This window comes from Tamandua tetradactyla, chromosome 1, assembly GCF_023851605.1.
Source record: "Tamandua tetradactyla isolate mTamTet1 chromosome 1, mTamTet1.pri, whole genome shotgun sequence".
Classification (NCBI taxonomy): domain Eukaryota; kingdom Metazoa; phylum Chordata; class Mammalia; order Pilosa; family Myrmecophagidae; genus Tamandua; species Tamandua tetradactyla.
Window position 1 is genome coordinate 176,565,639 of NC_135327.1, and position 25,894 is coordinate 176,591,532.

General features: G+C 36.9%; 1 protein-coding gene across 1 annotated transcript in view; it reads left to right on the forward strand.

Annotated features, from left to right (window-relative positions):
• The window catches only part of LRGUK (leucine rich repeats and guanylate kinase domain containing), a 184,240-nt gene that overhangs the window by 144,435 nt on the left and 13,911 nt on the right, over positions 1–25,894 (forward strand). Inside the window, exons 17-18 of the mRNA XM_077137085.1 lie at positions 6,936–7,024; positions 11,440–11,571. Coding sequence (XP_076993200.1) covers positions 6,936–7,024; positions 11,440–11,571 — 221 coding nt within the window. The remainder of the gene's footprint in view (positions 1–6,935; positions 7,025–11,439; positions 11,572–25,894) is intronic.

Genomic DNA, 25,894 nt, shown 5'->3' on the forward strand with positions numbered 1-25,894 from the left:
TCTTACTGCAACCCTAAGAGGATGTCATTTTCCTTATTTTTCTTAACCAACATAAATTTTCATGTATTTTGAGAACTTTTTAGTGAATTAGAGAAAGTAATTGCAACTTCCTGAAAAACTGTATCTTTTTAATGCAATTTTATTGAAATATATTCACACACCAAATAATCCATCCAAAGTATACAATCAGTGGCTCACAATCTCATCATTAGTTGTGCTTTCATCACCACAATCAATTTTAGAACATTTTCATTACTCCAAGAAAAAAAGAACACCCAAAACATCCCATCCCCTTGTCTCCCCTAATACTTATTTATGTCTCTTTATTTTATTACTCAACTGCCCCTATAATTGATAAAGGAGTGTTAGTCACAAGATTTTCACAATGACATGGTCACATGATGAAAGCTATATAGTTATACAGCCATGAAGAATTCATTCTACTGGATTATAGTTCAACAGTTTCAGGTATTTCCTTCTAGCTTTTCTAATATACTAGAAACTTAAAAAGAATATCTATATAATGCATAAGGATAACCTCCAGAATGACCTTTTGACTTATTTGAAATCTCTCAGTCACTGAAACTTTGTTTTATTTCATTTCTTTCCCCCTTTTTGGTCAAGAAATTATTCTCAATTGCATGATGCCAGCGCCAATGTAAGGAGTCATGTCTTATATTGACAGGGAGACTTATACCCCTTGGAGTCATGTCCCACGTACTGGGGAGGTTAGTGAGTTTATTTGTAGAGTTGGCTGAGAGAGAGAGGCCACATCTGAGCAATGAAAGAAGTTCTCTGGGGAGTGATACGTAGGCATACTTATAGGTGGAAATAGCTTCTCCTTTGCAGGAATAAGTTTCATAATGGCAGACCCCAAGATCAAGGGCTTGACTTATTAAATTGGGAGTCCCTAATGCTTGTAAGAATATGAAGATGGGGTAGTTTAATGTTTCTACATTTTTCCCCAGTCCCTCAAGGGACCTTTGTAAACACTTTTTTATTTTCTCCTCAAAATACTCTAGGATATATTGAGATATTATATTAACCTGTACAGAATAACAAGTTCTCATTCCCTATTCTGGGTTCTATGTAATTATGTTGTTTAAATAAACTGACCATACAGGTTAAACTAGATAGTGTGCTACAGAAAACATAAATGTTGTACCAATTGAACATCTCTTCCTTTGGTCTCACACTGAAGTTGAAGTTTTAAACTATAGTCAATATCATCTACCCTGTATTCTGATTGACCTTTGTCCTAACCAAGTCTGTTTCATCCATATCTCTAATTGAAGTCTGATCTCTTTTTCAGTTGCTGTGTAGAGTAATGCTGACTTTCAGAGCTGCAGAGCTCTAACTCTGAGTCTCAGTGGTCACACAGATGCCCAAATTTCCAAGGAACTACCAGGTTATACACAAAGAGCTCAGTATCTCCAAATTTAGAAAAAACAGTTAAAACTCAGGAATAGATGTGACTGCTGTAAAAACTTACAATCTAAGAACCTTACAATAAGCCATATAATTTATACTCTTGAATTCAATTCTCAGTTTTTGTTCATTATAGTTAGTTTATATTAGTGAGGCCTTACAATATTTGTCCTTTAATTTCTGGCTTGTTTCACTCATCATAATGTCATCAAGTTTCATTTACCTAGTTGCATTTCCCACAACTTCATTCCTTCGTATAGCCATTCAATATTCTGTTGTATTTGTACGTTACAGTTTGCCCTTCCAGTCATCCATTGATGTACCCTTAGGCCACCTTCAGCCATTGCAAATCATGAATAATGCCACTGTAAAACCAGTGTGCAAATGTCTGCTTTCAGTTCTTCCGAATATATGCCAAATAATGGGGTTGCAGGATGATATGGTAGCCTTATACCTAGCTTCCTACAGAACCACCACACTGCCCTCCAGAGGGACTGTACGGTTCTATTTCCCTCCTATCAGTGAATAGCTTTCTCTCCCTCTCCACATCTTCTCCAGCACTTGTATCTCTCAGTTTATTTTTTACACAGAAAAACCTGTATCTTAAATGGTTCCCTCCCTAAATCATCCCCCTACCTAAACAAAAAAAGGTAGAAATTTTTGAGGTAGGTTAAATTGCATACCTCAGAAAAACATGTTCTTAATATTAATCCCTTCCTGTGGGTGGGAACCCATTACAAATAGGACATTTTGAGAATTTATTTTTAATTAAGATGTGACCAGCTAGATCAGGATGGGTCTTAATCCTATTACTGAAGGCCTTATAGAGAAAGCCTCAGAAAGAAACCAAAGGAAGGAGTCAGTAGCTGGAAGTCAGTGGAACCTGAAGGAGGAAGCAGAAGACACTGCCATGTGCACTGCCATTTGACAGAAAAATCAAGGATCCAAGGACTACAGCAGCCAGCCTCAGAATGCCGCACTCTTCAGGGAGAAAGAATCACCTTGATAATACCTCAGTTTTTTGACTGCTAGCCTCAAAACCATGGGCTGATAAATTCCTGTTGCTTAAACCAATCCATTGTGTGGTATTTGTTATAGCAACCATGAACCTAAGACAGTGTCTTAACTGTAGATTTAATATGTCCATATTTTACTTTGGAAACTATCAAAAAATCTATTTACAGAAATGGATAAAGTAGAAGTTCCCATCTCCAAGGCCATTTTGTTCTATTTTTCTGAAGTGCCTTTCACATTTAAGACTGTATTCTTTCTCTTCTGCCCAAACCCACTTCAAAACTTACCATGTGCATGAGTCCTTTTCAGTTCAATCACTCTGATCTCGTATTCCACACTTCCCATGTGCATAGTTAGCAGCTAAGTGTTTGTTTAGGTGTGATTACAAAATAATGAGGCTGATGTTCTCTGTGGCTTATGGTAGTTGGTATTCCTTGGTAATCACATACACCATCTATCAGAACTAGTTGGATAACTATATGTTTATGTGTGTGCATTTGTATCTTTTTTTATATTTTTGATCTATTCCTGTTTATGTTTCTGTTTAACTATTGACTCCTTGGCCCAAAAGGAAAATACACTAAATTTGAGTTCATGTGAGAGTCTTGCCACCTACTGGGTGATCTTGCAAAACCCAGTTAACTGCTTTCCTCTTCTGTGTTTGTGTGTCAAAAGCATATGAAAATGAACAAACTTCACTCTATGGATGTATTTCATAAACATAATGTTGAATCAAAAAATTCCGATTTAAAGACATGCATATACTATGATCTAATTGATATATGATGAAAAAAAATAGGCAATGTCAATAATAATATTTGAGAATGCAAGTTAAGTTTATCAAACTCAAAAGAACAAGTGATTACCATTAAAGCCAAGAGATTGCTTCTCTCTGGAGTGGGGGTAAAGTGGTGATGATTGTAAAGGGACTTGAAGGACTTGAGGAATGCTGGCAATTTTTTGTGAAATTTAGGAGCTAACCTAGTATAGTGGCATGAGTCATTTGTTTTGCTCATTAGCTAAACAAGCCTCAGTGAGTTGCTTAACCACTCTGGAAATGGACCGGATTTTCTGAGGGCTTCAGCTTGAGAAATCAGGGGCAATACATAAGGTGGTGTCCAACGATGACTCTAAAACAAAAACTGGACAAAGGTCCAACTAGATGATCTATCTGAAGATTTGAAGAAAGTGAAGAGTCTAGAACACAGGAATATACCAGAATTGTATGGTTTATCAGACCCAGCTAACCATCCCACTGGACATAAACCTGAGAAAAGTGAAATGATGAGCTAGGGGAAGTGTGGCCATGTATGAAAGGAGTAGTATTCCTGGTTTGTATGATAGCTTCTTGGTTGGCAAACTTATTGTACCTTTGCTAATTTAGTAAGCCTTGCATGCTCTTTGCTCTTACAGCCATCCATCCTTTTGCATTCTGATATGCAAAAGGACTTCCTCCTTTGTTTCCTTCCTTCTTCCCATTCCCTAATTTATTAATCTATCCATCCTGTCTTTGTTGAATTTCTACCATCAATCTAGGATCTTTATTTGCTTTTTCAGTATAGAGCAGTTATTCATTGATCAGATCCTGTTCTAGGCACTAAAACAAGGCAGACCTGGTCCCTGCTTCTATGGTATTTACAATCTAGTAGCAAGACCCTCTGGTATCCTTTCATTGGTGGGGTGAGGACAGTGTATCTCTTTATCTCTAGTCCTTCTACTATTACCTTCTTTCTTTGAGTAGAAAATAGGCAAATGGAGTGGGGAAATCCCAATATTTTGACTTCTAATACATTGACTTTTTTTTCTTTTGGTGGGTTTGGGGGACAGGGTGCATGTTCTGGAAACTGAACCTGGGTCTCCTGCGTGGAAGGCGAGCATTCTGCCACTGAACCATGACATTTGTTTTTTATTCATCATCTCTAAGGTCACTGAGGATTTACTGTAAGACTCAGTTGGCTTATCTTTCTTGGCCAGAAAATGCCCAAGAATATCATTGTTTGCTCTTTAAGTCTGAAAAAAATCTGCTAACCTCACTTGTATTTTATGTTATTCCAATAGTATATCAATATAAAATACTTTCTATGAACATAACAATAATTGAACATGAATGTAAAGAATTATGTTAAATATTCAATTTTCTCATTTCTTGCTTATACAGTCCTTTTTGTTTTATTTGTTCCCTGTTCAAATCTTAAGTGGTATTTATTTTTTCATGACTCCCAAAGAACATTAATTTGAATATCCCTAAATGCTTCTTGGAGAACTGTAAATATAAACTGTAAAGGTCAGGCCCTTCAGCAAGACTGTAGGTTGTGGTATATTCTTTTATTAAAAGGCACATAACGTTCTCATTTTTGTGACATTAGTGTCTGTTGTTGCTCAATGCCTAGATTCAATAACATTCTGGGGATTGCAATAATGATACCCTGCACCCATTATGAACATTGGAAACAGTTGAAAAAAAGCCTCTTTTTTTTTTTTAACAAATGTTCTTTCCCGTATTTTTTATGGTTGTATTAAATCTACACTGTCAGAGCATATAGTTATTACATACTATACTTTCTCCCTTTTGACTCTCATTTTATCTTAGTTCTCAATTATGCCTATAAGTCCATGTCTCTCTAAGGTCAGTGTCTCTGATTGTTTTGTTGTCTAAGCTTGTTCTTCTACTAGATTCCTCAGAAAGGGCTCAATGGAACAGTATTTCCAAGTTCTTGCATGTTGATATCAATGGATGCCCTTTATACTTGAATGTAGTTTTTATCATTTACATGGTTTCCTTGTTTTGGTTATCCTCAAGGGCTCTTAGTATTTATTGTTGAATCTTCTTTGTCTATCTTCAAATATTTGTGTTTTCTTTGGACTCTTCTTTACTTCTTTATTTTTTGAGTTTAAATTTTTTCCTCCATTCACTTTCCACTTTCCTTAAGGCAATAGTCTTTGTATTCTTTCTTGTATTCCTTCTAGTTCAGTTTTCATTTCTGAAGTGATTTTTTTCTTTTATTTCTATTCTCATTTATGAGTTTTTAAATTGTAATTTATGCTGTCCATTTATGTTTTGTGCCATTTCTTAAGGTATTCAGTTTATTTTGAAATAAGTTTTAGATCTTATCTATTTTATAAGCAAACTTTCATTGCCTGTAAAGATGTTATTCTGCTCCTTATTTTTTTATTATAGCTTTGTTTTTTATATTTTAAGAACTTTTATTTTTAATTGACTTAGATGCTTTCTTTTGCTCATTTTTATGTGACATTAGTTTTCTTGAGCTTTTAGGAAAAAACGTGGTTCCTTCAAGTAGTATTAAAATATATGGCAGCTTACTTTCAGAGCCACTCCTCTTGAAAAGTTTTTGTAATAAAAGACTGTTTTTATAATCACAGCTTTAATTCTTTAAAAAATCCCCCCTGAAGACATGCAAACACTTGAAACTGTGTTAATTTCTAGAAATGAAAGCAGGTGATTAACCTGGAGTTACAAGCTCACTGTCTTTGCTATACCATGAATCCTTTCCTTGGCATGCATGTCTGTTGGTATTTCTTATGTGACTTTAAGTCAATGTCAATTTATAATGGAGCCTGGTAATGCCATAAAAATCCAAACTACCAGGCTTCTCTCAGATTAAATTACTGCAAACAAAAATTAATGTATATTTAATGCAGTAAGGAAAATTATTGCTTAAATATATTTTATTATAAATCCCTTTATAAATGATGGATTATTTTATGTAAAACAAATAAGCACTGTTAATCTTTCCCATAAATTAAGAATTTTATATATTAGGGTGGCTTAAGATGAGAAAATCCTATTCTTGGGCAGTTATTAAATGAGTCATACTTCATCAAATGATTTATGTATAAACACATGTTATACTATTTATAAAGCAGCATGTGCTAGCTTGCTGCTATCTATCATTTTATTGTCTTTTACCATCATATTATACATTTCTTAAATGTAAAGACTTTTTCTTTCATATCTTTGTATCCCTATCAAATGTTTATTAAGTATGTATTAATGATGATGATGAAATATGGGAGGAAGACCTTCCACTTTTTTGTATTTCAGGATCATACTTAAACATTGTCAAATATGTTCATTCAATTAGTTATTTATTATGTGTGCTAGTTTTTGGGAGGACTACAAACACATACAATAATAATCTATCTCTTTGAGAAGTTTATAATCTCATTAGAAAGATTAAAAATGTAAATGCAAAAATGATATATTAATAAAAATTACCACATTATTGTTTAGATGTCAGATTAATTTTATACATGAAACTGCAGTATCAATGAAAATATTTTGGCATTAAATACAAAATTTGTCCTTTTCTTTCCACTGAACAAATAATAATTGTTTTTCGTGCCTGTCTTTTTGTCCTTTTTCTTTCCATATACTTGGAAATCTCTAGTAAAAAGGAAATAATTTTAACTGTTTCAGCTAACTGACATATTTTGAACATCAATATCATTTGCTGTTTATATTTCTTGCCTAGGAAAAAGTTTCCCTGCAGAAACAGCATGAGACAGCCCGGAAGGCCTTAGTGGGAAAGACATCCCCTGATCAGATATTCCTATTTCACAGGTAATGATTTATCAGATCTATTTATACGTAGGCATCTTTAGATTGATTTTGTAGTTCTATGTACCAAATGAGTCCTGAATCATCAACATAAACAGAAACTCTGTATAGTGGACCCGGTGATTCAGGAATAAAACCAGTTTTAGAGATTGTATTTCCCTTTCATTTCTATGTATTTTTAAAAGGCACAATATGCTATTATTGTGCCTTTATAATAATAATAATAATAATATAATTTTAATAATATTTATATAATTATTAATATATAAATCATTATATTATTATATTAATATAATGTATTATTATACATTATAATATATAATATAATATATTATATAATATATTATAATAATATATTATATTATTATTTTTTGATACTAGAAATTGATGATTTTTGCAATCTGTGAAGATTGCAGAGAGTGATAGTTCTGGTGGTGTCTGAATATAAGTATCAGCCTTCACCATGGCTGTTCATGACTTAAGGTTAATTATATGCTATTGAGTACCCTGTACCTATCCTTCATGGCCCTTGAAACAATAGAAATTATTTGTGGGACCGTTTGTTAAATGTCTCATTTCCATGTTAGATTGTAAATTCCATGAAGGCAGGGACCACTGTATTTTTATTAATCAATGAATTCTTAGTTCTCAGCAAAAAATGTCTTACTTAGTGCCTACCACATAATAATGGCTTTGTAGATGTTAGTGGTTATAATTATTATTATACTGTAAGTTATTACATGCAGAGAGAAAAATTTAGGTTTAAGTTTTATGTAAAATGAATACCCAGATCAAAGTGTGGTTATGAAATGTTTGCAATTTATTTTATCAGTAATGATATAGTCCTGAGTATTCTGAATTCTTCTTTTTGTATGACCTTTTAATATTTGATTGATAAAATGGAGAAGTTCTTGCTTTCAGACAGTTATCAAGAGCACCAGCAAGAACTTAACTATAGCATTTTTTAGCTTGTTAGTAAACCTTAGAGAAGTAATTCAGGGACGCAAACTGGTCTTTCTTTTTTTTTTTTTTTTTTGCATGGGTGGGCACCAGGAATTAAACCAAGTCTCCAGCATAGCAGGCGAGTCTGCCACTGTGCCACCATCACACTGCCCCCGTTCTTTTTTTTTTAAAACATTTTTTACTGTGAAATATAACACATATACAAAAAAAAAAAACCAATGAATTTAAAGAACATTGTTACAAGTAGTTATAGAACAGATTTCAAAGTTACAAAGTATGGGTTGCAGTTCTACAATTTTAGGTTTTTCTTCAAAGCTGCTCCAAGACACTGGAGACTAAAAGAAATATCAATATAATGATTCAGCAGTCATACTTATTTGTTATATCCTATCATATCTGTTCCTTTAATCCTTCTCCCAGTCTTTAGGAGGTATTTGGGCTATACCCATTCTAACTTTTTCATGTTGGAAAGGAGTGTTGACAATGTGGGATGGAGGATGGGACTAGTTAATGTTTCTGGAGAAGCTGGCACCTCTGGGTGTCAGGACTTATCTGGCCTAGGAAAGATCTGGAGAGTGTAGGTTTCTGAAATGTAATCTTAGCTTGTGAAACCTTTTTTTTTTTTAGAATGGCAGAAACCTTTAATGCTAGATGCTTTCTAGTAATGAGCATATAAAATGTCATTTCTGAGCTGGAAATATTTAGACATATATATATTAAATAGATATTCTTTTCTGATTACAAAACTGTAAAAATAAAATTAAAAATCCAGATGAGGGCTGAAGAAAAAATAAAAATCCAATCCAAGAAGGGAAGGATAACTACTGTTGACATTCTAGTACTTTGTCTTTAAATTTTAAAAATCCTTCTTTAAAAAAATAACACAAATATTCTTAACTTATGGTCATTTCATTCTACATATATAATCAATAATTCAAAATATCATCATATAGTTGCATATTCATCATCATGATCATTTCTTAGAACATTTGCATTCATTCAGAAAAAGAAATAAAAAGACAACAGAAAAAAAATCATACATACCATACCCCTTACCCCGGCCTTTCATTGATCACTAGCATTTCAATCTAAATTTATTTTAACATTTGTTCCCCCTATTATTTATTTTTATCTCATATGTTTTACTCGTCTGTTGATAATGTAGATAAAAGGAGCATCAGACACAAGGTTTTCACAATCACACAGTCACATTGTGTATAATGAAAGCTATATCATTATACAATCATCTTCAAGAAACATGGCTACTGGAACACAGCTCTACATTTTCAGGCAGTTCCCTCCAGCCTCTCCATTACATCTTGACTAACAAGGTGATATCTATTTAATGCATAAGAATAACCTCCAGGATAACCTCTCGACTCTGTTTGGAATCTCTCAGCCATTGACACTTTATTTTGTCTCATTTAACTCTTCTCCTTTTTGGTCAAGAAGGTTTTCTCATCCCTTGATGCTGAGTCTCAGTTCATTCTAGGATTTCTGTCCCACATTGCCAGGAAGGTCCACACCCTGGGAGTCATGTCCCACGTAGTCATGTCCCACGTTGGATTTGCCTGTTGTGTTGGCTGGAGAGTGAGGCCACATCTGAGCAACAGAAGCGGTTCTCTTGGGGGTGACTCTTAGGCCTAATTTTAAGTAGGCTTAGCCTGCCCTTTGCATGGTTAAGTTTCACATGAACAAACCCCGAGATTGGGGGCTCAGCCTATTGCTTTGGTTGTCCTCACTGCTTGTGAGAATATCCAGAATTCTCCACTTGGGGAAGTTGAATTTTCCCCCTTTCTCACGATTCCCCCAAGGGAACTTTTTGCCAATACTTTTTAATTGTCTGCCCAACTTATTGTGGGGTGTATCCAGGTATTACATTACATTATACAGAATGACAAGGCCTCATTCCCATTCTGGGCTCCATGTGTTTGGGTTGTTTAAATGAGCTATCCATACAGGTTGAGTTAGACTATATGCTACAGAAAAATTAGGTTTTGGACAAAATAAACCTCTCTTCCTTTGGTCTCATACAGTAGGGAAGTTCTGAAATACAGACAGACCTTTTTTTTTTACCGAGTCCTGACCAAATAGGCTTTGTTCTTATCTCTAATTGAAGCCTAATCTCTTTTTTTGGGTTTCTATAACAGGAGTTGTATGTAGCAATGCTAACTTTCTGAGCTGTAGAACTCCAACTCTGAGTCTTGAGTTTCACAGAGGTACCCAAAGTTCCAGGGAAATACCAGGTTAAACATATATAGAGCAGCATCTTAAAATCTAGAAATAACATTTACAGCCCTGGACTAAATGTGACTGTTATAAGAGCTTATAATCTAAGCTTCAGTTTTTGTACAAGTATTTTCTAAAAGAGACCATACAATATTTCTTCTTCTGTTTCTGCTGTATTTTGCCTCACATAATGTCCCCAAGGTTCATTCACCTCATTGCATGCCCCAAGATGTCCTTTCCAATATCAGCTTTTAACTGTCTGTAATTTAAAGCTATTTATTGGGAACCTGTAATCAATATAAATGAGATTAAGTTTTTGTCTCTCTGCTACTGTATACCAAAAGTCTGATTACTTTTCTCCATATTTGTAGGCTATGTTTGGATAATCTGATTCAAAAGAAAGGCTGTGTGGAGAATACAAAGTTCCCCTGAAGGTGGGGAGGCTGGGGCAGAAAATAGACAGTGTCTCTCAGATGAGCTGAAGCCAGGCCTGGGTGACCACTGACCTACACAGAAGCTTGCCTAAACATTATGGACAGAGAAACCAAACAATTTTAGATATTAGCTCTAAATGATCTCCACAGAGACAGCTGCTTTGAATTTGCTCCCCTTTATTTGCAAAGGCACTACTTTATACATGGCAACTCTCTATAGCAAGTCCCAGGTGAACATAGCACAGAGCCTATTCATAACCATGGTGAATGAGTCTTTCAAGACATTCTGGGGTAGAGGTTAGTTTATAAATATACAATTGGATGAAGAAAGAATATTTTACTTTAGAATTTAGTTGAGAGTATAAAGTTAGAGTTTTTAGAAATATTTTATTTGGCTATGTTTCAAAGCATTAACTTATAAGCAAAATTGGGAAACATCTGTTTCCATTTTTATGGCAGTTAATAAATTATTGGGCTTTACATAACAATAGATATATAATAATAAACTATGTACTAATCACCAGGAAGATAATTTGCCTGTAATAATAATTTAATGAATAAGAAACAGTCACAATAATACAAGCTTGCATAATCTACAAATTAGAATGTAATAAAGCCAGTGTCTAACACAAGCTCTGAAGTGCATGTTTATAAGGGATATATTACATTATTCCACATAGGTTTTGTTTGCATTTGCATTTGTATGGGATGTATTGGTTAGAATATAGGTATTACACGTGTGCATTTTTGGTATCATTTCAAAATCCTTTGGATTTTTTTTTCCAATTTCAGGGGTCCAGTATCAGTACCAGCACCCATCAACAATGGTCCACACTATTTTACAGATTTAGAAGAACTACAGAAAGGTTTTGAGATTTGTGAAGATTATTTCCTAACTCGTACTAGACCATATTCTGAAAAGAGGTGAGTTGAGGAATTCTGTTGAATGAAATAGCTTACTTTCTGCTAGTTAGCTAAAATCATGGCCCTTATCCCTGGACTTTAGTAGATTCCCCAAACTGGGAAGCGGGGGTCACCTCTTTTTTAAAAAATATTTTTGTTACTAAAACAACATAGAAACACACAGACATTCTTAACATACAAATATTCCATACATATTATACAATCAATGGCTCACAAAATCATCACATAGTTGTGTATTCATTGCCATGAATTGTTTTTTGAACATTTGCATCACTCCAGAAAAAGAAATAAAAAAGAAAAAAGAAAAAATTCATACATACAATATCCCTTACCCCTCCCTCTCATTGACCACTAGTATTTCTACTACCCAATTTATTTTAACCTTTGTTCCCCCATTATTTGTTTACTTTTATCCATATTTTTAACTCATCTGTCCATATCCTAGTTAAAAGGAGCATCAGACACAAGGTTTTCACAATCACATAGTCACATTGTGAAAGCGATATTATTATACAATCATCTTCAAGAAACAAGGTATTGGAACACAGCTCTACAGTTCAGGTACTTCCCCCTAGCCACTCCAATACACCATAAACTAACAGGGGGATATCTATATAATGTGTAAGGATAACTTCCAGGATAACCTCTTGACTCTGTTTGAAATTTCTCCACCACTGACACTTTATTTTGTCTCATTTCTCTCTTCCCCTTTTTGGTCAAGAAGGTTTTCTCAATCCCTTGATATCAGAGTCCTGTCTCATCCTGGGATTTCTGTCCCACATTGCCAGGGAGGTTTACACCCCTGGGAGTCATGTTCCATGTAGAGGACAATGAGTTCACTTGCCATGTCGGCTTAGAGAGAGAGGCCACATCTGAGCAACAAAAGAGGTTCTCTGGGGATGACTCTTTGGCCTAATTTTAAGTAGGCTTAGCCTGTCTTTTGCAGGAATAATGGCCTAATTTTAAGTAGGCTTAGCCTGTCTTTTGCAGGAATAAGTTTCATAGGGGTGACCCCCAACGTTGAGAGCTTGGCCTATTGATTTGGTTCTCCCCACTGCTTGCTAGAATATCAGAAATGCTCCAAATGGGAAAGTTGAATATTGGCCCCTTTCTGTCCATTTCCCCAAGGAGACTTGCAAATACTTCTTTATTCACTGTCCAAATCACTCTGAGATTTATTGGGGCATCACACTAACTTGGACAAACTAACAAAATTTCATGCCCTATTCAAGATTCCATGTACTTATGGTGTTAACTAAACTGACCATACAAGTTAAATTAGGAAATGCACTACCCAAAATATAAATTTTGCACCAAATAAACCTCTCTCCCTTTAGTTTCACAGAGAAGTTGAAGTTTTAAAACATGAATGATATCATCCTTTACCCAGTCTTCTGATATACCTTAGTCCTGTCCAGATCAACTTCATTCATATCTCTACTCAATGTCTGATCACTTTTTCAACTTTTTAAACAGTTCCTATATGGGGTAGTGCTGTCTTTCATAGCTTCAGAGCTCTAACTCTGAGTCTCAGGTGTCACATAAATACCTGAAGTTTCTGGGAAAGATCATGTTATATGCAAACAGCTCAATATCTCCAAATTTAGAATAACAGTTACACCTCATGAATATATGTGACTGCTGTAAGAGCTTACAATCTAGGACCCTTTACAATAAGCCCCAACCTGATAACCCATGCTCTCGACTTTAGTTCGCCAAATTTTTATATTATAGTTAGTCTGTATGAATGAGGCATGATAATATTTGTCTTTTTGTTCCTGACATTTTATTCAACATACAGCTTTTAAGGTTCATTCATCTAGTTGCATGCATCACAACTTCATTCCTTCTTGTGGCTACTCAGTAGTACATTGTATGTATACACCATAGTTCACCCTTCCTACAGTCATTGTACCCTTAGGTTGTGGATCACAAACACTGGCACCAGAAACACCAGGGTGCAAATGTCCATTTGTGTCCTTACACTCAGTTCCTCCAGGTATATACTGAGCAATGGGGTTTCAGGATCTTATGGCAACCCCACCCCTAGCCTCCTATGGAAACACCACACTGCCCTCCAAGGGGCTAGACCTCTCATTTCCCTACCGACAGTGATAAGGTACATCTCTCTCTCCACGTCTCTCTAGCACTTGTTTCTCTCTGTTCATTTTTTTTTCTTTGTATGCTGTATGGCAGGGTCACATTTCATTCTTTTTTCATATGAGTACCCCCTTATTGCAGCAACATTTGTTGAATTTTTTTGTTTTTGTTTGTATTTTATTTGTTTGCTTATTGTTTTTGTTTGTTTGTTTGTTTGTTTTGGGGGGGAAGTGCGCAGGCCGGTAGTTGAACCTGGGTCTTCTGCATGGCAGGTGGGAATTCTACCACTGAACTACCCTCACATCCATTGTGTTCATTTTTAAAATAGTTTTATTCACACATCATACAATCCAGCTTAATTTATAGACGTGCCTTTGCTACCATACCGTATATGAAAATATTTCCTTTTCTTCCACACCAAATCCCTTTCCCAACCCCCCTGCCTGTTGACATTCAGTTTTGGCATATTGCCTTTGTTGTATTCAGTGGAAGCAGTTACTGATGACACTAGACCCTAGCTTACATTGATTGTTCTTCTTCACATATACTATTTTCAATGCCCTATAATCCTGACATTCATTTGTTCTCCCTCAAGCAAAAATATTTTTTAATTTGTACATTTAATCATTATCATTGTACACCCTAGGCTTTCCTACATTATACCAAGTCAGTCTTTAATGTCTAGCTTTCCTTCTGGTTTCATATGTGCCCCCAGCCCTTCTCCCTCTATCATACTCCCATTCAGCTTCATTCAGTATATTTATGTTATTGTGCTATAATCAGGTAGTATTGTGCTATCCATTCCTGAATTTTTACAAATCAGTCCTGTTGCACAATCTGTATTCCCTCAGCATCAATTGTCCAATCTCTGTCCTATTTCTATCTCCTGATAACCTGTGTTCTTAACTTCAATTCTCCAAGTTCATTCATTACTGTTAGTTCATATTAGTGAGACCATAAAGTATTTGTCCTTTTGTTTCTAATTTCACTTGACATAATGTCCTCAAGGTCCATCCATGTTGTTTCATGCTTCATGACTTTATTCTGCCTTATTGCTGCATAATATTCCATTGTTTGTATATACCACAGGTTGTTTACCCACTCATCCATTGATGGACATTTGGACTATTTCCATCTCATGGCAGTTGTAAATAATACTGCTATAAACAGCATTATATTGGTGTGCAAATGTCTGTTTGTGTCCTTGCGCTCATGTCCTCTGAGTAGATACCTAGCAATGGTATTGCCAGGTCATATGGCAATTCTATGTTTAGCTTATTGAGGAACTGCCAAAGTGCCTTCCACAGCAGTTGTACCATTTGACATTCCCACCAACAGTGGATAAATGTACCTCTTTCTCCACATCCTCTCCAGCACTTGTTGTTTTCTGTTTTTTTGATAGTGGCCATTCTAGTGGGTGTCAGATGATATCTCATTATGGTTTTGATTTGCATTTCCCTAATAGCCAGTGAAATCGAATATCTTTTCATGTGCCTTTTAGCCATTTGTATTTCCTCTTCTGAGAAGTGTCTGTTCATATTTTTTGCTCATTTTAAAATTGGGTTGTTTGTCTTTTTGTTGTTGAGTTGAAGAATCTCTTTATATATTCTGGATACTAAACCCTTACCTGATAGGTACTTTCCAAATATTGTCTCCCATTGCATAGGCTGCCTTTTTACTTTCTTGACAAAGTTCTTTGATGTACATAATTTTGAGGAGTCCCCATTTATGTATTTTTTTTCTTCAATGCTTGTGCTTTGGGTCTGATATCTAGGAAATCATCTCCTATTACAAGTTTTATAAGATATTTCCCTACATTTTCTTCTAAAAGTTTTATGGTCTTAGCTCTAATGTTTAGGTCTTTGATCCATTTTGATTTAATTTTTGTATAAGGTGTAAGATATAGATCCTCTTTCATTCTTTTGCATGTGGATATCCAGTTCTCCAAGCACCATTTATTGAAGAGGCTGCTCTGACCCACGTGCGTTGGTTTGACCACCTTATCGAAGATCAATTGTCCATAGATGAGAGGGTCTATATCTGAACACTCTATTTGATTCCATTGGTCAGTACATCTGTCTTTATGCCAGTACCATGCTGTTTTGACCACTGTAAGGGCTCACCTCTTACCATGAAATTTGAAGAGAATAGATCCTGTCCCTCTAGGGAGAGCACAGGCATGTGACCTAAGCTTGTACAATTGGAAGATTAATCTGGGACTTGATTTTCAAGGGAGTGGCAAAAGACTCAGAGGCAGGTAGAGATTATTCAAGTCACCAGTAGCAGAAGAGTAAGAATCCAAAAGAATGGCCCCAGTGTCCATTGTGGGAGAGCAGATTATGATGTCCTCCTACCCATCTCGTCCTGTGTTATGACTTGGCTGTGTTTTTGGCTTATCACCTACCTTGGTTCCTGCTTGATTTTAAAGCCTAATTCTCTAGTTTTTTATTAATTCTATAAGCTACCTGATAGGCTTCTAATAAATACCTTGTTTATGTTCAATTTGCCGGAGCTGTTCACTGTAACGCTATTCAGGTTCTCAATGTAATATCAAAGTTTAATGTGAGGCTACAGAATAGGCCAGAGTAGACCTTACACCCTTGGTTTTAGTGCTCTGCTTCTGTAGGCATTCCAGTACTTCTGTTTCTGCGTCTGCTGCTCCTACCACTACAATGGACCATCTCTCTGTAGGTCTTGAATACAAATGTTCCAAGAAAAGATCTGACTCGTGCGTCAATCACTATCTACAATGAGGTGCCCTTCTTGGGGAGAGGTCTCTAGTCAAGCCCTAGAGGCTATAAACTGCCTCTGAGTCAGACAACTTTATTTTATTGGGTCATCTGTGGCCAGACCAGTGGGATCAATGGAACCTAATGAAGAACTCATCAGAAGGGATCTGTGGGCATGTCAGTCTCTCCAGAGTGTTCAAAAGCCTGGCAGCTTAATAGACAGGCAGAGTGACTGGATAGAAGTACACTAAAATATTAACAATGGGTATTCTTGTGGAATTACCAAGAATTATATTCATTTTTATCCTTTTTCTGTAATTTTAACTTTTCTATCTAGAATATGTATTTTATTTGTATATACTAAAAAACTATTAAAAGCCCAAGAGAAATTAATGAAATATTCAATAAAGGGGTAAAATTGACTCTTTGGACAGAATTAAGTTTCTTACATCACTTGATATGTTAAAAACAAATTTTAGATAAAGTAAAATGTTAAGTAGAAACAAAGCCCCATCATAAGTGATGAAGGTCAGATACTAATCTAAACAGAACATAATACAGATGTAAAAATATTCATAAAAATAGGTATAAAAGAAATGCATAAAAAATTTAGTTGTCTTCTAATGATGGGATTATGGCCAGTTTTAATTTTCTTTGTTTTCTCCCCATATTTTCAACAATGGGCATCTTGTAATTTCTGAAGTATTAATATAACTTTAAAAAGTTATTTAAAAATGTCACCCAATATGATATTTTCTATGCAAGGTTGATCTGACATAATGAGAGTGGCAATTGTAAATGTGAGTAATGCTTTCTCTATTTTTGGTTTTTATTGTTATGAGATATTGGGTTTTTTTTTCATAAACCTGATGATGGACAATAACTGTCCCCCCTAAAATGGTCCCATTTAAGACTGCCATTTCACTAGTTACTAGAGACTTTAGCATTATAATTAGTTGATTAGCCTACTGTAACAATGTTGAAATGGTGGACCTCTAAGGATTTGTTTGAGCTCTGAGGTTTTAGTGAAGTCAGGTAGACTGGTGGGAATACCATGAAAATTAGACAAGAAGGCCTAATAGGCCACAGTGGGTTTATACATCATCTGTTCCCACGGCAAAAGGGTCAGGCCTATCTTCACATGTAGTAACGTGTGGCTTTCAACACCTCCACACCTGACTTTCAAAGCATTTTCATTTAATACTTTTTTTGAAACAAAGGAAAAGTAATTGTTGAAAGGGAGAACTTTCTTTATAGTCTGTTTTTCTTTTATGTGTCTTAAATGAACACATTCTTTTCCACAAGTAAGGGATCAAATCATATACATTAAAATCCAGTGAAATATTTCTTACCATTTTCTTTCTGTGTTCCTTTCAACATACTATATTTATATCACTTTGGAGATTTAGCCATACTAAATCTGTGGGCTATTATGTTGTTTACTAAAAGAGGGAAGAAAATTGTTATGCCTCTGTTGTTTGGAGTAAAAGACCTTACTTATAAACCATAAGTGCATCTAAGACTGTATTTAGGGGGGAAGATTCAGTCGAGGTGTAAATCTAGAGAGAGCTCAAGCATGAGTTAAAAATGATACTTTTCTACTGCAGCAAAGAGGAAAGAGTTTTGCAGTCACTGAAATGTCTAGATATTGGCAATTTGTGTCTTAGTTATATTTCTATAGGACATGCTAAATTACTCTATGTGGGAACAAGAAATTTGGAAACAAATTTTACTAGAAGCATGGATGTTCCATCCGAAGAGGACCTGGAATTCTATAAGAGGGTTCCAAAAGCTGTTGTCCAGCAAAAAGCAGACCCAGGAACTCAGTCCAAGTTGGTAAAATGGACTCCCTCTTTCAAGCAACTAATTAAACTTCTTTACCAATTGATAATAAGTAGCCAGAACTTCACAGAACAATTCCTGGTTATAAGAAGATGGCCCCATCCTGGACTATATCCATCTGGGATTGTTGATGCCATCTTCTAGCCCTAGCTGAGGTTGACAGAAGTCTCAGGTAAAAGTGATAGATAGGTGTCCATGCTAGCAACGTGGGTGCTTTCCAGGAAAGCTCGTTTGGAATTCCAGCCACGAACTGGGACCCAAGTACTACAGCCACTGTTTGCTATTCAAACCCAATACAAGACATAGGCACTTTTGGTGTCCCCACATCAGACGTGTTACCCTCATAATGCCTATTTCAACCATTATCTTTCCTCTTGGGTCAAGGACAGACCCAGATAGCTATTAGAAATGCAGTTTCAATTAGAGAGGAACTATGAACTTCTAGGGACACCTCACTGACTTCTATTCTTTTTATCACTGCCACAACTATGACATCATTTTAGTAGATGTAGCCACTCATTTAAATGACTGATTTTATCCCAAATAGACCCAAGTTGCATCAGAACTTTACTACTGAACCTATGTTAAATGTGGAGTGTGAAAAAGTAGAGGGCATCTTGAACTTGATCTTAGAAATATTCTTCTTTGTTCAGGTTCATATCAAGAACCAGGTTCCAGTGTCTTGTAACTACAAAGAAGAAAGTGTAATCATAGCCAACTATCAGCTCCCTGACAATTATGTATTACTTTTCAACATTTTTAACCAGCCTTTGGCCAAATCATAAATGATATAACTAAGAACTTAAAACTTAATCTAATCAAATTTGACAATTTGGAACAGTAAAGCTCTAATGGCAAAGTTTAGCAATTGAAGATTGAGGGTATTAAATGAAATGGCAAGAACCTGGAGGCAAGTTTTTCATATGTGTCTAAAGCCAAGGCCAATTTATCTATACATGACTAAAGATAATTGCTAGATTTAAAAGCACACATGGTTAAAAATGGTTGACTTTCAGGGAAAGCTGGGGTTTGGGATTGGTGCTTTTTATTAAAAGTCCTTCTAAATACTGTGATGCAGTTTAACTATATAGTAGACTGATTAAAACATTAAAGAAATGCTTTTAGAGACATGGAAAAAATCATAGAAGAAAAGATAAATATATTTTAATTATATAAACATTTTAAATTTCTTGTAGCCCAAAACAAATTTAAGAGGAAAATAGCAAACAACATAAAATGAACAAAAGTATTAATGTTCAATATATAAAGTGTTTACACAAATCAATATGAATATCATTAAGATCCTTAACAGATAAATGAATAAGACAAACAGCTCACAAAATAAGGGGAAGAGCTAATTAATAAGTTTAAGAAATACTATTTAATCTTGCTTATTATTAGAAAGTAATTTCAAACAATATGCTACATTTGCTTGGCAAATTAGCAAAATTTATATTATTATTATTGTTTATAAAATTGATGCCAAGAGAAGAGCACTGCTGAAGGGACCAGAGTTTGTTTGGGATATAAATTCTGATAATTGTTTGGCAAGCAATTTGGTAAACTAGACAAAAATCCTAAAAATTCTTTTTACTCACTGATTTAGTTATTCCAGTTCTGGCAATCTATATTAATGAAATAGCTCAAAATATGGAAAAATTATTATATTCAAAGATACTCAGTGCAGGAAAATGTGTAGATAACTTAAATGTCCAAAAATAAGGGAAAAGTCAAATGAAGTATCAGGAATACACAATGCACTGTTAAGCGGCCATCAATTATCCGGTTTCAAAGAATAGCTAATGGCATACAATTGTGGCCTGAAAAATATGCACAATTATGTAAAACAAAAATGTAAAACTATATAGAGAAAAATGTAATATTGGCTTTCTTCGTGTGATTTTCCTTTTTCCTTCTAGTTTCCGATAATTTCTAAATTATCTATAATCCTTAAATGTTACTTTTATGATGAGGAAAAATTAGCAAACTTCATGTCAAGAAATAAGAAGAGATTAATAAAAATAAAGCAACCCAAAAACTGTTAAAATATGAACATGCATAGAATATGAGAGAAGCAGAATTATAACGATGGCAGATCTTGTATAGTGTTTACTCTCTGCCAGTTCCTGCTCTAAGCGTGTGCCATATGTTATCTGAATACACATATTCATTTATAACAACAACCCATGAGGCATAGATACTTTAGAATCTCGATTTTAATGATATAACAAGTGAGGTTGAGAGACTTTCCCTAGGTCATTTAGGTAACTAGTCTCAGAGCTGAGATTTGAACCCAGGCTGAAAGGCTCCAGAGTCTGTGTCAAAACACCTCGCTGCCTCTAAGGCTTAGAACTTAACCAAAGAAATATGACACATATGAGAGAAAAACTGAAAGAAAAAAAAAAGGAAATGTGGCAAATGATAAAATGATTAGTTCAGACATTTCATTCTGGTTTTCATTATTACCAGAGGATTCTTTTCTCTCTGCTATTCCTCTTTTTCCTCAAAATCACTTCTTATTTGCTAAGACATCATTTATTCTTCTAGCAAAGCTGAAGGTATCCCTCAGTCTGAAACCCTCAACCAGAACTTAGATTATCTGTTGCATCCTAAAGGAAACTCATTAGACCTTTAAAAATATTAAGGCTCCATATTCACATGTCTGAGGGGTCCACCTAAATTTATACTTCTTTTTGAAAACCTCTATTGACTGGAAGTCTTTCCCTTCCTGTGAGGGGACTTTTTGCTTGGCCTCAGCATGATCCTTTGCCAAGAGACTGAGGGCATTTATTATTAAGACAGCTGGTGAGACAAGGACAGTCTATAAAATGCTTAAACCACTACCATCTGGTTCTGGACTCACTGGCTTATGAGACCCAGAAACGTGTTGAAAAATCCCCTCTTTGCCCCATCTCAGGGGAGGATGGCATATCACGTTGGCCATGGCATCCTTTCCCCAAGGTCGATAATGGTAAAACTCCAGAGCCCGATGCCCCCATACTTTCCCCAACTCACCCTTTTATTAGTTGAACTACTCTTCACCACCCCCCAGTCTGCTCTTTCAAAGTGTCTACTCCTTGTCTTTGTCCCTTAGTCTTCCCAGCCCATTTCTTTTTCTCATTCCTGAAGTCCCACCTTGTCTATGAAGTATTCCTAGAACCTTTAAGTTGGAGAAAGTAAATCAGGCCTGCAGGGAGGGTCTTCAGACATGATGCGCTCCCTGCTTGGAACATTTTTTCTCTGCTTCTCTAGCCCCAATGTCCTCATTACCTTCTCGCTTTGTCTGGCTAATTCATCGCTCAGGTTAACTTAACTGTCACTTCTTCTGGCATCCTGTGCTATCCTCTCATACTATCCTGTGTTTGCCTTCATATCACTTCCACAATTATAATAAAATATTTGTATGATTAAATAAGCTGTAAGCTCCATGAGGGCAGGTTCTAGATCTCTCGTTAATTGTTATATCCCCTGTACCTACTCAGTACTGACATTATGAATGATATGAATAAGTGATGGAAAAGAGGGGCAAGAGCTAAAGCAAACTGTGGGGTTCCAAAGCAGGAGGGAGAGGAGAGGAGTATGTCTACCTTTTTATCAGGCAGGATCAAAAGAGTCCTTTAGCTGCAGATTGAATCAGGGACTACTTGTGGCATGACTTCAATATTTAGTGAGGAAACATCCCTAAATAAACATCTCCTACCCTCTGGTTTATTTCTGAAAATCTGCCATTAGAGTTGCATGACTTGAAACTTTGGCCCATGTTAAAATGCAGGATTCCTTCAAAAAATAGTGGGTTAGACTCCTGAAGATCAGGAGAAAGTGAAGAGGACATGAGTTCCAGGTTTCAGGTGACCAGAGGAGGATCTCTGCATCATGTAAGGAAGACCTGGATGAAAATTAGAGAAATTACAACTGAAAAGTTGGGGTGACTGTGCTCAATTGCATCCCACCCCTAGGTTCACTGCTGCATGCTGGCTGGATCAGATCGCCGAGGAGCAGTACACACCTACTTCAGCTGCCACATGGAAGGGCCAGCTCTCTCAGTCCTGCAGCCTGGAGTAGCCGTGCAGGAACCCAGGAGCCAGCAGACTCATTTTACCCACACACAGAGATACTGCTACAGTGCCCAATCCCTTCCCCACATTCTTGAGGCAGGCTGTTTTGGGCACCTGGATTTGGGGGAATACTGGGAAGCCCACCATCCTCAGGGGAAGAGGGGACACAGAGCAGTGCCGATTTGACAATTAGCTAATGAGGGAGACCCTCTGGGGTCTGCCTCAGTTCTTTCTCCACAGAGGCCCAGGGCACTCATGGCATACATGAGCAGAGAGACAGAGTTAAGGGAGCTGTATTGCAATGCCAGGCACCCTTCCCCCACCCCTGAGGCCAATGGGTGCACACTAACCTGGGTCCTGCTAGCTGGCAAAAAGCCTGGACTGGCTACTGACTAGGGAAGTTGAACCTCTCAGTCCCATAACATGGAGTCTTTCCACACAAGAGTCTGGGAATCACCAGACCCATTGTGCCTACAAGTGGGGTCTCCACAGAGGTGCACAGTGCTCACCCCCTATCCCCAGAGCTGGTGGCTTCTAGCACACAGAAACCTGTGGCCTTGACTGGATTGCTGCCCAGCAAAACTGCTGTTCTCCCCAGCCTCTAACAGCCTTCTAAAAAGAGTTGCACCTCCTGCATTAGGCCTCAGCCTTGGTTTGGCCAGAAATTACTGACAAAACTAGTGCCAAAGGCAACCTTTGGCACAAACCCAAGAAACTACAAAATCTTAGATGAGCAAGGGAAATCAACTTTCAAAATAACCTTATCAAGATAATCAAATACCAATAAACCACAAAAATTCACAAAGCACATGAAAAAGCAAGAAGATATGGCCAAGCCAAATGATCAAATTAAAAAGCAGGAGGAGGGCAGGCCACGATGGTTCAGCAGGCAGAGCTCTTGCCTGTTATGCTGGATACCCAGGTTCAATTCCCAGTGCCTGCCCATGCAAAAAAAAAAAAAAAAAAAAAAAAAAAAAAAGCAGGAGGAGACACAGAATTTGGAACAGCTATTCAAAGATGTCAAACAAATCTCCTAAATAACTTCAGTGAAATGGCTTAAGAGATAGAAGATATCAAGGAGACACTAGAAAAGCATAAAGAAGAATTTGAAAGAATACATAGAAAAATAACATCTTACAGAAATGAAAAATATTGTAGGTAAAATTAAAATATACTGGAGACACACCACAGTTTTGAAGAGGCAGAAGAAAGAATAAGCAAACTAGAGGACAGAGCAACTGAAATAAAGTGCATAGAAGAACAAATGGTGAAAAAGATGGAAAAATTTGAATTGGATTTTAAGGAAATGATGAACAGCACAAAGCACACAGATATAAGAATCATTATTGTTCCAGAAGGAGAAGAGAAGAGTAAAGGGCTGGAAGATTATTCGAGGAGAAAATTGGGGAAAATCCAGTCTTATAAAAGGAACAAATATGCAAATCAAAGAAGCCCAATGAACTCTAAATAGAATAAATCCAAATAGAGTCACTCCAAGACACATATTAATTGGACTGTCAAATTGTGAAAAGAAGGAAAGAGCCCTAAAAGCAGCAAGAGAAAAACAATTCACCTTACACAAAGGAAACTACATAAGATTAAGCACTCAGTGGGCACCATGAAGGTGAGAAGACAGTGGTATGACATATTTAAGATTCTGAGAGAGAAAAATTGCCAGCAAGAATTCTTTATCTAGCAAAGCTGCCCTTCAAAAGTGAGGGAGGATTTAAAATTTTCACAGATAAATGAATGCTGAGAAAATTTGTTAAAGGGAGACCTGCTCTGAAAGAAATGCTGAAGGGAGTTCTGTCAGTTGGAAAAAAAAAGACAGGAGAGAGAAGCTTGGATAAAAGTATATAAATGATGACTATCAGTAAGGGTAAAAAAAAAAGGATACAAAAACATAAAATATTAGATATGACAAATAAAAGACAAGGGATAAAATGGTTGAAGTAAGGACAACTTTTACAGTAATAACACTGAATGTTAAAGGATTAAACTCACCACTAAAAATACACTGATTGGACTTCCAGGAAGATGGCTAACTAGAGTAGCTCGAGATTAGCCCTGCTCCATGGATAAGTTAGAGAAAGGACAGGTGGGCAACTGAGGCAGCAATTCAGAGTGCGGCTAACCTGCAAGAGGCTTCTGCACCACATGGGGCAGCCCTGACTGCAGAAGCTGAGGAACTGAGAAGCAGAAAGCTGGAGCCTGGCGCGGAGGCATGGAGCTGCAGAGCCTGCAGGACTTCACGGAAGGGGGCGCAGGACTAGGAAGTAAGCCAGGCTGCATTCCTTGGGCACGCTACCTTCACCAGCACAGCCCATGGCTGGCAACTCACCCCACACCCCATGCACCTGAATCCTGTCACCTGCTCCCATTCCCTATGCTCCAGAAGCCCCCCACCCCACAAGCCCCCAGTGTATGTACCTGCCCCCCATCCCCCACCCCAAGTGCAGCCCAACCCACCATTCCTTCACCCCTCCCAAGCACTACCTCCCCCTCCCTGTTCCCTCCAGGTTGTTGCTAGTGCATAAAGGCTGTGGGCACTAACCTCCATACCTAGTCTAAACCCCCTGCCCATAGTGTTTCACAGTCTCACTCCGCCCCCTCTGAGCTCTGCGCATCCGCATTCATTTATGGCATTCCCAAGCCCACACATGCACACAGGCCCCCAACCACCGCTCTAAGAACTACACTTTACAGCAGTCCTAGAACCACACATGCGCACAACCCCCAGTCTCACTTCCCTGCTCTGAGAAAGTGCTTACCTGCACAGCCGGGTCACATCTGCCCCCAATCCATGAAGGCATAACACCAACCTGCTGCCACAGCTCTACCCATGCACACAAAGGGCTCCATGCCTTAGACCAGCACACACAAGGGTTTTGCCCCCCAGACTGGTGCCCACAGCTCTACCCATGCGCACAAAGGGATCCATGCCTTAGACCAGCACACACCAGGGTTATGCCCCCCAGACTGGTGCATCTGCACAGCAACATCCTCCCTCACTGCTGGGCACCCACATTCACAAGCATCAGCATAACATCCATAACCTGCACCTCTGCCTGCCCTGAAACAAATCACCACACCAAGTACCCACCCTGTGCTCTGCTCCCTGCTGTACAACCATCCCGCAAACACAAGACCTTAGACTACTGAAAGAAATAAACTCCTAAAGTAAATCAATCAATATATTTACATGCCATGAAGAAAGCAGATCACTAAGCATATCACAATGCAGACAGATATAGCCCTGCCTAATGACCAAATTAAAACACCTGAGGAGACACAGCTGTTGAAACAACTAATCAAAGATGTTCATACAACTCTGTTTAATAAAATAAGTGGCATAAAGGAGATCAAGGAGACAGTAGAAAAGCATCAAGAAGAATTTGAGAGAATAAATAGAAAAATCGCAGATAGCACAGAGATTAAAGATTCTGTTGACAAAATAAAAAACATACTAGAGGCACACAATACAAGATTTGAAGAGACAGAAGAAAGAATAAGTGATATAGAAGACAGAATAATTGACTTTGAAGATTCAAAACAGTAAATGGCTAAAAAGATGGAAAAAATTGAGTGGGAACTCAG